Raw genomic sequence first — 12,061 nt, 5'->3', positions numbered from 1 at the left:
TATATACACTTGTAATAATTTCCACATTTATTTTTTGTTCTACATTATATAATTCTTATATTTAACATTTTATGATTTATTTGGGATTATAAAAATCGCTACTTAATGGCACATACATCCATGTTTTATTGCCATAATCGTTTAAAAAGGAATTTGCACAAATATATAATAAAACAATAAAATAACATGATAATGATAAATAAGGAGAAATAGTTAGTGGCAGACAATTTTAACGAAGGATTTCATTGTCCTATTAATTTTTTTGAAATACCCTTTACACTGATAATTTTTTTTTTTAATTATATAATTTTTTAAAAATATAAGTTAATACTGTATATATATATGTACATATGTGTGTATATTAAAATAAGGAGCATAAAAAAAAAATATATTGATAAATGAAAAAAGGTTAGTACATATATATGTACCCATTTTTGTGTGCAAAATTGCTCCTTATAATACACAAAAGTATTTTGTTAACTTTATTTAATAATAATGCATATACAGCTTTGTTTTCCCATATTGTAAAGGAATATATTTCGCCTTTTTGGGGGGTATAGAAAAAAGTGTTAAAATTATAATTTATTGATTAACTGATTCTACAGCAACTTTCAAAGCGTTATCTAAAATTTCATGATCAATTGTTTGAGATTCAAATAATGATTCTTCACATATCCATGAAAAGTTCACCAAGTGTGAAATATTTTCTTTATTTATATGATCATCGCTACTTAAAATAAATTTATATATGTCTACTAAGGCTTCTCTAACACTTATATGTTTATAATTTTTCTTTTCAATTTCTGTTTTAAATAATTCTTTGTTTTTTCCGATTACTACTCCGTAATATTTGTAGCATGCGCCACTTGGCTCGATGCAATATATTTCACCTGCACAAAATTGTAAAAAAAAAATGTACATATATTTATTATATGAAGTCATATTATTTGGAAATTAAATAAGAATAGAAATAATATAGATATTATTAAATGTACCTTTTTCATTTTTATCATAAGAAGATATAATTATTGAGGAAGCAAATGGTCTTAAATGCCAATATAATGTGTAGGCATGTATATATAATGATATTCTATTAGCTAAAATGTGTAATGGTATATTTGTATGAAAATTTAAAAAATAATTATTTGCTTCACTTTTTATTCTATCAATTATATTTCTTGCATCACCATCTAAACCAGCATATGTTATTATAATATTATTATTAACATAATATATTCTATTATAACTATTTTTTTTTATCATTTTATTTTTTTCCAATGTTGTATTTATAGAACAACTAATAACACCATCTTTACATTCTAAACTTATAGAAGTGTTGTTATTATTTATTGCTTTATAAATATATTCAACTTGATAAAGTCTACCATCTGGTGAAAATGTCGACACAGATAAATCATACCCTGCACTTAATCCTGCCATTGTTTTTGCAAATTTTAAGAATTTACTTTTGTAATAAATATAAGTTATCTACGTATTAAACTTCGTTTTAAAATTGAAGCCCTGATAAGGTGGCAAAAAATAAAAGGTACACACATAAATAACTAAAAAGTTATGATTTTATAAAAAATATTTTATTTTTTGTTTATACGTAATTACACATTTTTACTAATTTCTATTTCTCCGACAAAATAAAAGTTTTTGTTATATATTACCTTTGAAATGGGAAAAAAATAGCTAATTAGCGATATTATTGAAAAAGTCAGGAAATAAAAATATTACATATTATTTATGACTTGTTCATGTAAAATTATATGCAAACATGCTAAATCATATACCAATTTTTTATCATAATATGTTATATATATTATATATGTTACTGTTTCGAAATCTATCGAACGCGGGAAATTAAGAAATAAAGTAAATAAAAAACGCAATTATAATTTTTTATGTGTATTGAAAGCATTATATTCTAAAAAATTAAATAAAATAAATAATAAAGCAATTTCCACTGGTTTTATACGAATAAAAAGTTGAGAGCCTCAAGAAAAAAAAAATCGAAAATTAATAAATAAAAAGAGGGGAGGAGCCCGAGGCAAACAAACAATTTAAGGGTAAAAATAAAAATAAAAAAATAATGCAAACAAATAATTATTATACCTAAGGCATATAATTATATATATGGTGTATATAAATAACCGTGTTAAAAATTAAAACCCCAATATAATATATTATTCCCTAAAATTTTATAGTATGCAAAATAGGTAATTTACCTTAACTATATATCATCATTATTTATGATAATTTTTTATTTTTAAAACTTAAACAAAATTTGTTACCATTATTTGTTTACTTTTAAATATAGGATAAATTATTTACATTTTTTTTATTTAAATTTCCACATATGTGCAGGTGAATTTTGTTAATGTAAAAATATAGAGATATATAAGCTATAGTTATTTAACTCACCTAAAAAGTTAAATTAAAATGTAGTATGTACTTATTTCCTTTTTTTTTAGTGTTATTTTCTCGAAAAAAAGAAAAATATATATATGTAACTATTCGTATGATAGGCTTATTCATGTTTTGAAATAAAATAAGATGGATGTATTTCGGGAAATAAAATAAAATAAAATAACCATAGTTCAAATAGTAGCGAACTGACTACAAATCCACAGACACTTACTCATGCATTATTTATATAATTTTTAATCATAAAAAAAATAAAAAGCAATGAAAAAAATGGAAACAAAATAAACAAGCATAAATATATATATATATATATATATGTATAGATATTTGTCTTGGTATTATTTTTATATGCATTTTTTCAAATTACTGCAGTGATTTTTTTATTTAAAAATGCATTTCATAAAATTTGGAAAATATAAAAAAGGGGAAAAAACTTTTGTATACTTTTAGAAATATTTTCATTTCACTTAGGGTGTCTTTAAAAATTATATTATAAAATTCTCTACTTATTTTCAACAATTTTAAAGCTTAATTATTTTTTTGTTGGTAGTTGCATTAAAAAAAAAAAAATAAAAATAAATAAATAAAAAATAAAAATAAATAAATAAAAAATAAAAATAATAATAATAATAAATAACATGATGAAACGTCACTTTATAGAATAAGTCTTCAATATAAAACAAAAAAATGCATGTATTCAAAGGTCTCTAAAACAATGGAAATAAATAAATTTTTTTTCTGTCTTTTGTGCATGCAATTATTTTTCACTTTTATTAATCAGGCTTATTTTGACAATAAAATATTCTCCAAATTGTTGGTTTTATACATTTGATATATACTAATCAATATTAAATATTATAAATAAATATATACACACATCAGTATATGAATATAAATAAATAACCTTCGTTAATTGCAAAAAGGTTGTCTTTTTCTCATATGTGTATGAGCATTTTTTTTTTTACAATTAATAATTTGGCTATACAAAATTTAACAAAGCATGCATAAATGGTTGTACATTTTTATTACATCTTTTTATTTGAAAAATAAACATGTTTCGTAAAATATAGTTTTAAAAATTACAACTGATAATTAGACACAACATCACAAATTTGTCTTTATAATATATTGATAGAAAAATCAAAATATGAGCATAAATGTGAGCATGGATATGAGAAAAAGTTTTCTTATTTATTAAAAAAACAGTGAAAAAAAAAATACATATAATATATATTCAAAATTATATTACCCATTATATATGCACGAAGGATACATTAAAGTTTGGGCGCAGATAAAATAAAAAAAAATATCATACAATTTGACAATATAATAAAAAAAAAAAGTAAATTTTCAGAATGTGTTTAAATATTTTGTTAGTGTATTTATAGAGGGTAGAAGTAATGCATAGGATTTTAGTTTGAATTTTTTTTTTTTTCTTCTACATATAATAAATTTGAAAAAATAAGATAAATTAATAGTGTTAAATATATAAATGAGCGAATCAAAAAAATATAAATGGAACCCCGTTAGATGTCTAGTTTGCTGGATTATGTTGTATCTTATTTTATGGACTAATTTTTTAGATGGGTTAAATAAGTTCAATCCAATTATTAAAGAAGAAGGATATTTATATTTAAAAGTAGCATATAATTGTGAATATAGCGGTTTGATAGGATTAGAAAATAATTATATATTGCACTATTGTTTTTTTGTTAGTAATGCAACAAATGGATTATCACTTACAACATTTAACACATTAAAATTAAAATGGGATATACCAAAAGAGGTTCTATTATTTAAGAATGATAATATACAAGGATATTCTTTTATCACAGATTTTATATCAAACAATTTAATATTAATTTATGATATAAATAATATAACAAAGGTAACTGTATTTAACAATTATATCGAACCATCTATTATATCAAATAAAATAACTGTAAATTATAAAATGGTGCATAAATTTAATATAATTTCAAAAGTTACTTATTTTTATAAAAATAAAAAATCATTATTTATGTGTGGAATGAATAATAATGGAAATATCATTTGTTCTTTTTCATTCGATTATGGTTTAACAATGACAGATGAAAATTTGGTTGAGTTTATTTTAAAAGATTCTATTCCAATAATTCAATATAAGATAGATGTAAAATTTAAAAAACACTATGTTTATTTTAATTTACGAGAAGAAAAAAAAGAAATAAGTTTTTATGAATTTAAATGTTTTCAAGATACAGAAAACTCATATACTTGTGATCTTTTAAATATAATTTCAGCAAACTTGCAAAATATTAAATATAAATATATACTTCGTACAAAAGATTCACAAATAGTTTCATATCAAAAAGGAAATATATGTTACATTGGATGGTCCTTTAATTCGTTAAATATAAATACAGAGATAGATAAACAAATTTCTGATACAGAATGTTTTAACGTCTCTATTGTTCAAATGAATGAAAATCTCTTAGCCACTTTCAAAAAAAATATAAATCCAGATGATAAAACAGGGAATGAATACTACGCATTATTCGAGGTAGACCATTTGTTTGTTCGTTTTGTTTGTTCGTTTCGTTTACTGCATCTATTTGATTGAACCCATTACATTTTCTGCCTTTTCCCTTTTACTATAAAGAAACTAACTCCTAAGGAAAGTGGATGCGAACTCCGATTAGATGCAGGAAGTCTTTATGTTACAAACATTTTTATGGAAAATACATGTAAATTATGGATAGAAGATTTAGATTCAAAAAGAGAAGATGATGGTGAAGTAAGTTTTAGTATTGTAGTTCCTGAATCATTTAATATAATAAAAAATAAATGTTTTGAAAGTAACAATAATACAAATAACTCAATTTATTATCTTAAAAAATATGAAGAAGAAAATAATATAAAAGTATATATATTCACACTTTATAAACATATATTAATACAAGAAATTGATCAAAGTAATAAATGTATATTTGAAAATAATATAAATAAAGAAAAAATATATGTTGTATTAACTATGGAAAATTATTATAAAAATTATAGTTGTGATATTGAAGTTGAAAATTGTGACCTTTTTATTTATGATCAAAGCAAAATAACAATAAATTATAATAAAAATTGGATAGTAGATGAAGAAATAAAACAATCTAACATACTTTATAATGACGTATATGTATCTTTATATAATATATTAAGTCAAACTAATGCTAACAATTTAATAGAATTAAATAACGACAGCATTATACTAACTATCCCATCACTCATACCTAGTACAAGAACGATAAAAATTCCATTTTTTAGAAAAATTGGTGGAAATGATGAAATAAATGAATATGACGATGATGATGAAAAAGGTAATCATGAAATAATACGAAGTAATGGAAAATATGGTAAAGTTCCAAATAATGAAACTCGATATGTTTATATACGATTGCAAAAAACTTATAGACCTATTAAAAAAGTATTGGGAATAAATTTTTCAGATACTTTTGATATATATTATAAATATTACAAATTTTATAAAGAAAATATTAAATTTTTAGTAAATGATTTTTCAGAAACGAATTACATTGGTATGATATGTCAAACAAATAAAGAAACAGATGTAAAACCGTGTAGTTTTACTTTTATAAATGATCCGAATCAAAATACATCTATACCAATTTCATCTTACATGAAAAACCCACCTTTTTTATCCTATTTTAATAAAAATAAAATACAACACCAAAACAGTATTGAGTATGTAAGTGAAACCCGTTTTATTTTTCCGAAAAATTTTAATGAAACATTACAAGAAAAAGGAATCAAAGATATACATTTTAGATGCATTTGTTCTACCCAGAATGGGAAAAATGATGATGACACTCATCATGAAATACAATATTTTATAACCACTGGAAATATATCAAATGATGATATGCTTGAAATTCCTAGACATATTACAAATAATACTTCTTCTACACCCAATCTAGGTTCAAGAATAAACAATATAAATCGTAAATTATCAAAAAGAAATAATTATTTACCTAATAATATGAATGACGAAGATACAAAACATCATTATGATACTGATTCAGTTACTCAATTCGAATTTAATTTTGTCCAGGTTTTTATAGGTATAACTATATTCCATATTTTGATATGCTTTTTATAGAAATTGTAATAATATAAAAGAATGAGAAATTCGAAAAAACAAATATATCTAGACATGAATAAAATGCTATTTCTTCCTCTAACAATTATGATACCAGTTTCCTATCTACCCTTTACATTTTAATCACCATTTTAAAATCCTTTAAATATGTAAAAAATAAAACACCTCCCAAATAACAATGAGAATGCACACAGTAATTCAATAAAATTATTTAATTCCGTTGATCCATTCGCTTCTTTCAACCTTCGTTGTTTTCTCTTAAACGCGACATTATCTGCATACAATATATGCATTCATTTTTTGGTTATTATTTATGTATTTATTTATTTATTTATTTATTTATTTATTTATTTATTTATTTATTTATTTATTTATTTATTTATTTCATTATTAACAATTTTGATTAAAACAATAATTGATAAAAAATAAAAGTATAATAAAATCGATACACATATATATATTGAGTAAATTTTGTGACATGTAAAAGTATGCATTGCGAATATGAGTATTCTGTTCGTCGTGCTTACAAATAACACGATGTATGCAACCACAAGCGAAAATTTTTACATGAACAATAATAAAAAAATAATAAATGACTGGTAAAATATGAACGAGTAAAACGAATGAATAATAATACAATAAACAAAGTAATGTATATATGAACATGCAAGGCAAAAGGTTGATGCACAAAATGCAAATGGGCATCCAAACATATATTTATTATATGTGTGTGTGAGCTAGCTATTTTTTTCAACTAGCTATATATAACATGAGAGAAAAAAAATTATGAACATGTAATAATAATTTTTTATGAGATATAACGATTTTATAAATTAAAAACTTACTGTCGTCATAAAAATAAAGCTACATATATGTACGAAGAAGCGTATATTTATATATATTTCAAAATATATGTATATAATTACATACGTTCGTTATAGGTGTACATTCATTTTCACTTTATTCAAAATAAAAAACATGCATGCTCATTTTTTTTTCTTCTTTAAAAAGAAAGAAACAAACGCGCCTATTTTAAAATGATTAAAACTATTTATATATTTTGTTTTTCCTTGTTCTTTCTGATCCCCCAAAACTTTATCTTTGCATTTTCATATTTATTTAACGCTGCTTAGTAATATTAAAAAAACAGAAAATAGAGAGAAATAATAGTGGAAATAATTATCCAACTTTGGAAAAAAACAATTTTTTCCACCTTGGTTGTATGCTCACGTTTTCCTTAAATTTTGTTTATGAGGATTTTTTCTTGATTACACCAGGGGAAATTACCAATGTATATATATATATATATATATATATATATATATATATATATATATGCTTATACACCTGTGTTTTATTTTAATTCGAGGTATATTTATTCCTCTATTACAAATGTTGTGCAAAACACATATGCATATAATTTGTGTTATCACTTTGCACATTTTGAGTAGCCTAAAAATAGTACGTTCCATTTCGCTTGTAATAATTGAGGAGATCCTCGTTCAGGTATAAATGGACATCTTCGAACCATTCATGTTTCAAAGCTTCATTTGCTGTAATTCTATTTTTATAATCGTAACTAAGAAATTGATCAATAAGATCAAGACCTTTGTCATTCAAAATTCTTCTACCATATATATCGGTAAAAATAATTTCTAACATTTTAATTCGATCCACTTTAAATTTTGGCAATTCTCCAACAAGTTCCTTTTTTAACAAATTATCAAAATTTTGATCTGGTATTCCTCTAAAAACCAATATTTTAAATAAGACAGAGGATTCAAATTTAGATGTAACAGGAACAAACCCTAATAAGCATTCACACATAGTTATACCAATGGACCATATATCAACTGAATAATTATAAAGTGTACTATTGCATAAAATTTCAGGAGGTCGATATTGTAATGTAATAATATTACAATCTTTTGTTTCTGTTTTTAAAAAATGATCATATACACCTAAACCAAAATCTGCTATTTTAACTATCCATTCTTTAGAATCATTAAGGCCATCAGATAAATATTGTATATTTTTTATGAGAGTATTAGCAGGTTTGATATCTCTATGAATAATAAATTTTTTATGAAAATGATTGATTCCTTGCAGCATTTGGTATATTATAACTTTTGTTTGCATTTCTGTTAATGAAGGCATATCAGGATAAAAGTATCGATTTTCAATTTTTTTTAATGGCAAATATACATATTTTACATAATTATGTAAATGATCATAAGAAAGGTCTATTCTTTCAGAAGGTAAACATTTGGTTGTATCTTTTTTTATATCTTGAATAAACGAAAAATGTTTTTTTTTTGCTTTATTTAATATATCATTTAAACTACAATCACATTTTTCTATAACCAAAAATAAATCCCAATTTTCAATATAATCATCATTTTTATTTTCGATTTTTTTTAATTTTTTAGAATGTTTTCGAAATTTTAGTTTATCTATACTTTTGTTCATAACCTTCACTGCCTCATTACGCTTACCATTTTTATAATTTGATGTTTTCATTTTTTTTTTCAAAGGATAATATTGAAATATATCACCACTTCGTTCTCGTTTTATATCTCTTTGCATTTTTGATGATAAAACATTACTTTTGTTGTTATCTAAATTATTATTTTCTTCATCATAATTTAAAACTTTTACACAATTATTATTACTAAAAATAGTAGACGTTTCATCAACTTTTCCAGTATGATTATTGTATAAATTTCCTTTATCTTGAATTGTAGCTTCCTTATCAAAACTGTTAAGAACTAAATTTTTTTCTAGCTCTTCTATTGTTAAGCAACTTTTAGATACTATATTTCGATATTTATTATTTCTTTCAATAGTTTCTCTCGATGGTGAATATTGAACCTTTTCCATTCTTCTATGTCTTTGAAAACTAAAATCATATTCAGCTGACAATGTTTCACATCTTGTTTTCTGACCTCGATGGTTTTTTATTTTATTCTTTCGATAAGTATGAACTCTAAAACTATCTAATAAGCAAACAACATTAGGATGAAATAAAATACGCATTATATTGAATTCATTTATTGCAAATTCTTCAGAACCAAATTTATATTTAAAATTTGGCCAAAAATATCGTAATACTTTAACAGCAAAATTCAAATATGAATCTTCTAACGATTCTGCTTTGAACACCTTACCATATACACCTTCTCCTAATTTTTTAACAATTTTATATTTTTTCATAAAATCGCGAGGAAATAAATTTAATAATTTGTCTATTTTTATATCAGCATTTTTATGATTATAATGAATACGTGAAAATATTTTGTCATTTTCAATCATCTCTTTTTCATACAAAGATTGTTTATCATATAAAAACCCATCGATTAAATCAAGACTAAAATTTTTGAGTTTTTCATCTGTTACATATTCTTTTAATATATGCTCTTCATCAACAGTTTCATTATATTTATTAAAAATATTTTCAACTGTATAATTACCGTCTGCGTCGCTAAAATTTACTATTTCTTTTAATTTTTCAACTTCTTCATTTGTTAATTCTATTGGATTTTTACAAATTTTACTAAAAAATTCCTTATGGCTAGTTAACCAAAAATCATTATTATTATTTTGTTCATCATCTTTATTATCAATATCATTGTTCATAATTAATTTTTCTCTTTTATTTATTAACAAATCATGATGATTCATAAGTATCGTTGAAATGTTATCATTTTCGTTAGTTTGGCCATTTGCTATGTTGTCTATATTTTGTTTACCTACAAGCATATCCTTTGATTTCATTTTTGGTCTTTTAAATAATTTTTCACTTTCAAAATAATCATTTGATATATTAAAAAATGTATTAAATTTTGGCTTACCATAATCCTCATTACCATTTTTACCAAAATTATCATTTTTTTTTCTCCTATTATTATTTACTAAAGCATCAAGATTTTCTCCATTTTCATACATATTACATATATTGTTTATTATGTTATTATTTATATTTTTTTTTAATTTATAAGAAAAATAGTTTTCAAAATTTAGTAAATTTTTCGAAAATAATTCTTCATCACACTCATTTAATAAATTCTTATTTGGAAGCGATCGAATTAGTAGATCTTTGTTCACATTATTTTCTCTATTATATGGCACATTCATTAAATCTAAATATTCTTTATTTCTTTCTTTGTAATTATATAGGTGCTCATTTTGGCTACCTTTTGCAACTATTTCAAATTTGTTTGTATTTGATTCAAAATTTTTTAATTTATTTTCTTCAGTATTTGAATTCATTCCTAAATGGGATATGGCCATTCTATCATTTCTTATAATTCCCATATTTGTGAGTTGAGCAATGTTTAAATGATTTTCATCATCATTACTGTAACGTTGATTATCTACAAGGCCATGATAGATTCCTCTAACCATAGAATTATTTACGGATTCTTTATTATCTGATTCAGCAAGTTTGTACTTATATATTGAATTTTTGCTCTTTAACAATGATGTTTCACAATTTTTTGATGTATGCAAATCGCTTAATTTTAATCCATTTTTAGATAAATTATTATTACTGTTATTATTAATATCCATAATGCTAGCAATATTATTTTTCATACTTGGATGTACGTCATTATAATTATTTAATATATTCGTTTCTTTTATTTGGCTAATTTCATAATCATTAGTATATTCTTTGTTTCCATATAATTTGCTATTTACCATTTCTGCATTTTGTTCATCATTTTGCATATTATTAGATTTACATGAATCCATATTATAACTTTCAACATTTAAGCTGTCTAATTTGCACTTTTTATAATTCATCAAATTGTTTTCAATATTATTTTTCATTTGTAGGTAATTATTTTGATTCAGTTCATAATCGAAAGTGTTTCTTCTTTTATTAATTTGAATGTCTTTTCCATTTATTGTTTCTGTGTCATGTTGGCTTTGCTGATCACTACTTGATCGAATGTTTCTGATTTCATTCTCAACTCTGGCATTATTATCATTGCCTCTATCATTTTCTTCATCTTCCTCGCAATTAGTGTTATTGCTATTGCTATTATTATTACTAGTACCTCTGAAATAGCTTAAAATTGTATATTTCAAACCTTTTGTATTGTTATTTTTATCGTTTGTTACGCAATTTTCCTCATTTTCAATAGCATTTGCATTATTTGATTTAATGGGAAGCGATTTCCTTACATTAGAATTTGTTTTTCCTTTATCAATTCCTTTGCAAGGCATGTTTTTTCCGTTATTTTCTTTATTTCGTGTATTAATTAAATATGATGTTTCCGATTTGTCTTTTTCATTTTTAACTTTCCTAAGAGATGTCCTTTTAACTGTATTTTCACCCTTTGTCTCACTATTCATATACAATTTTTTTTTTCCATTCATATTTTCGTTTTTATTGCCTAAATCATGATTTTCACTTTCTAAACTTTGATCTATATTTAGTTCATTATTTTTAACTAATTTTGACAATATTCTATCCAT

At 22.9% G+C, this 12,061-nt stretch overlaps 3 protein-coding genes across 3 annotated transcripts; 1 reads left to right on the top strand and 2 right to left on the bottom strand.

Moving 5' to 3' along the window:
* Positions 1 to 582: 582 nt before the first annotated feature.
* PBANKA_0808200 (proteasome subunit alpha type-3, putative) lies at positions 583 to 1,440 on the bottom strand (the record flags this gene model as incomplete). The annotated part of the gene is made up of 2 exons (XM_034564235.1): positions 583 to 890; positions 996 to 1,440. The coding sequence occupies 2 exons, from the start codon at positions 1,438 to 1,440 to the stop codon at positions 583 to 585; spliced, it is 753 nt and encodes a 250-aa protein (XP_034421052.1).
* A 2,482-nt stretch (positions 1,441 to 3,922) lies between these two features.
* On the top strand, positions 3,923 to 6,580 carry PBANKA_0808100 (6-cysteine protein; the record flags this gene model as incomplete). The annotated part of the gene is made up of 2 exons (XM_034564234.1): positions 3,923 to 4,972; positions 5,072 to 6,580. The coding sequence occupies 2 exons, from the start codon at positions 3,923 to 3,925 to the stop codon at positions 6,578 to 6,580; spliced, it is 2,559 nt and encodes an 852-aa protein (XP_034421051.1).
* A 1,452-nt stretch (positions 6,581 to 8,032) lies between these two features.
* Positions 8,033 to 12,061, bottom strand: PBANKA_0808000 (cdc2-related protein kinase 4, putative; the record flags this gene model as incomplete). Its single annotated transcript, XM_034564233.1, has 1 exon — positions 8,033 to 12,061. The coding sequence occupies one exon, from the start codon at positions 12,059 to 12,061 to the stop codon at positions 8,033 to 8,035; it is 4,029 nt and encodes a 1,342-aa protein (XP_034421050.1).

The sequence above is a fragment of the Plasmodium berghei genome, assembly GCF_900002375.2.
Source record: "Plasmodium berghei ANKA genome assembly, chromosome: 8".
Taxonomy (NCBI): domain Eukaryota; phylum Apicomplexa; class Aconoidasida; order Haemosporida; family Plasmodiidae; genus Plasmodium; species Plasmodium berghei.
This window is presented reverse-complemented; position numbering and strand designations above follow the sequence as displayed.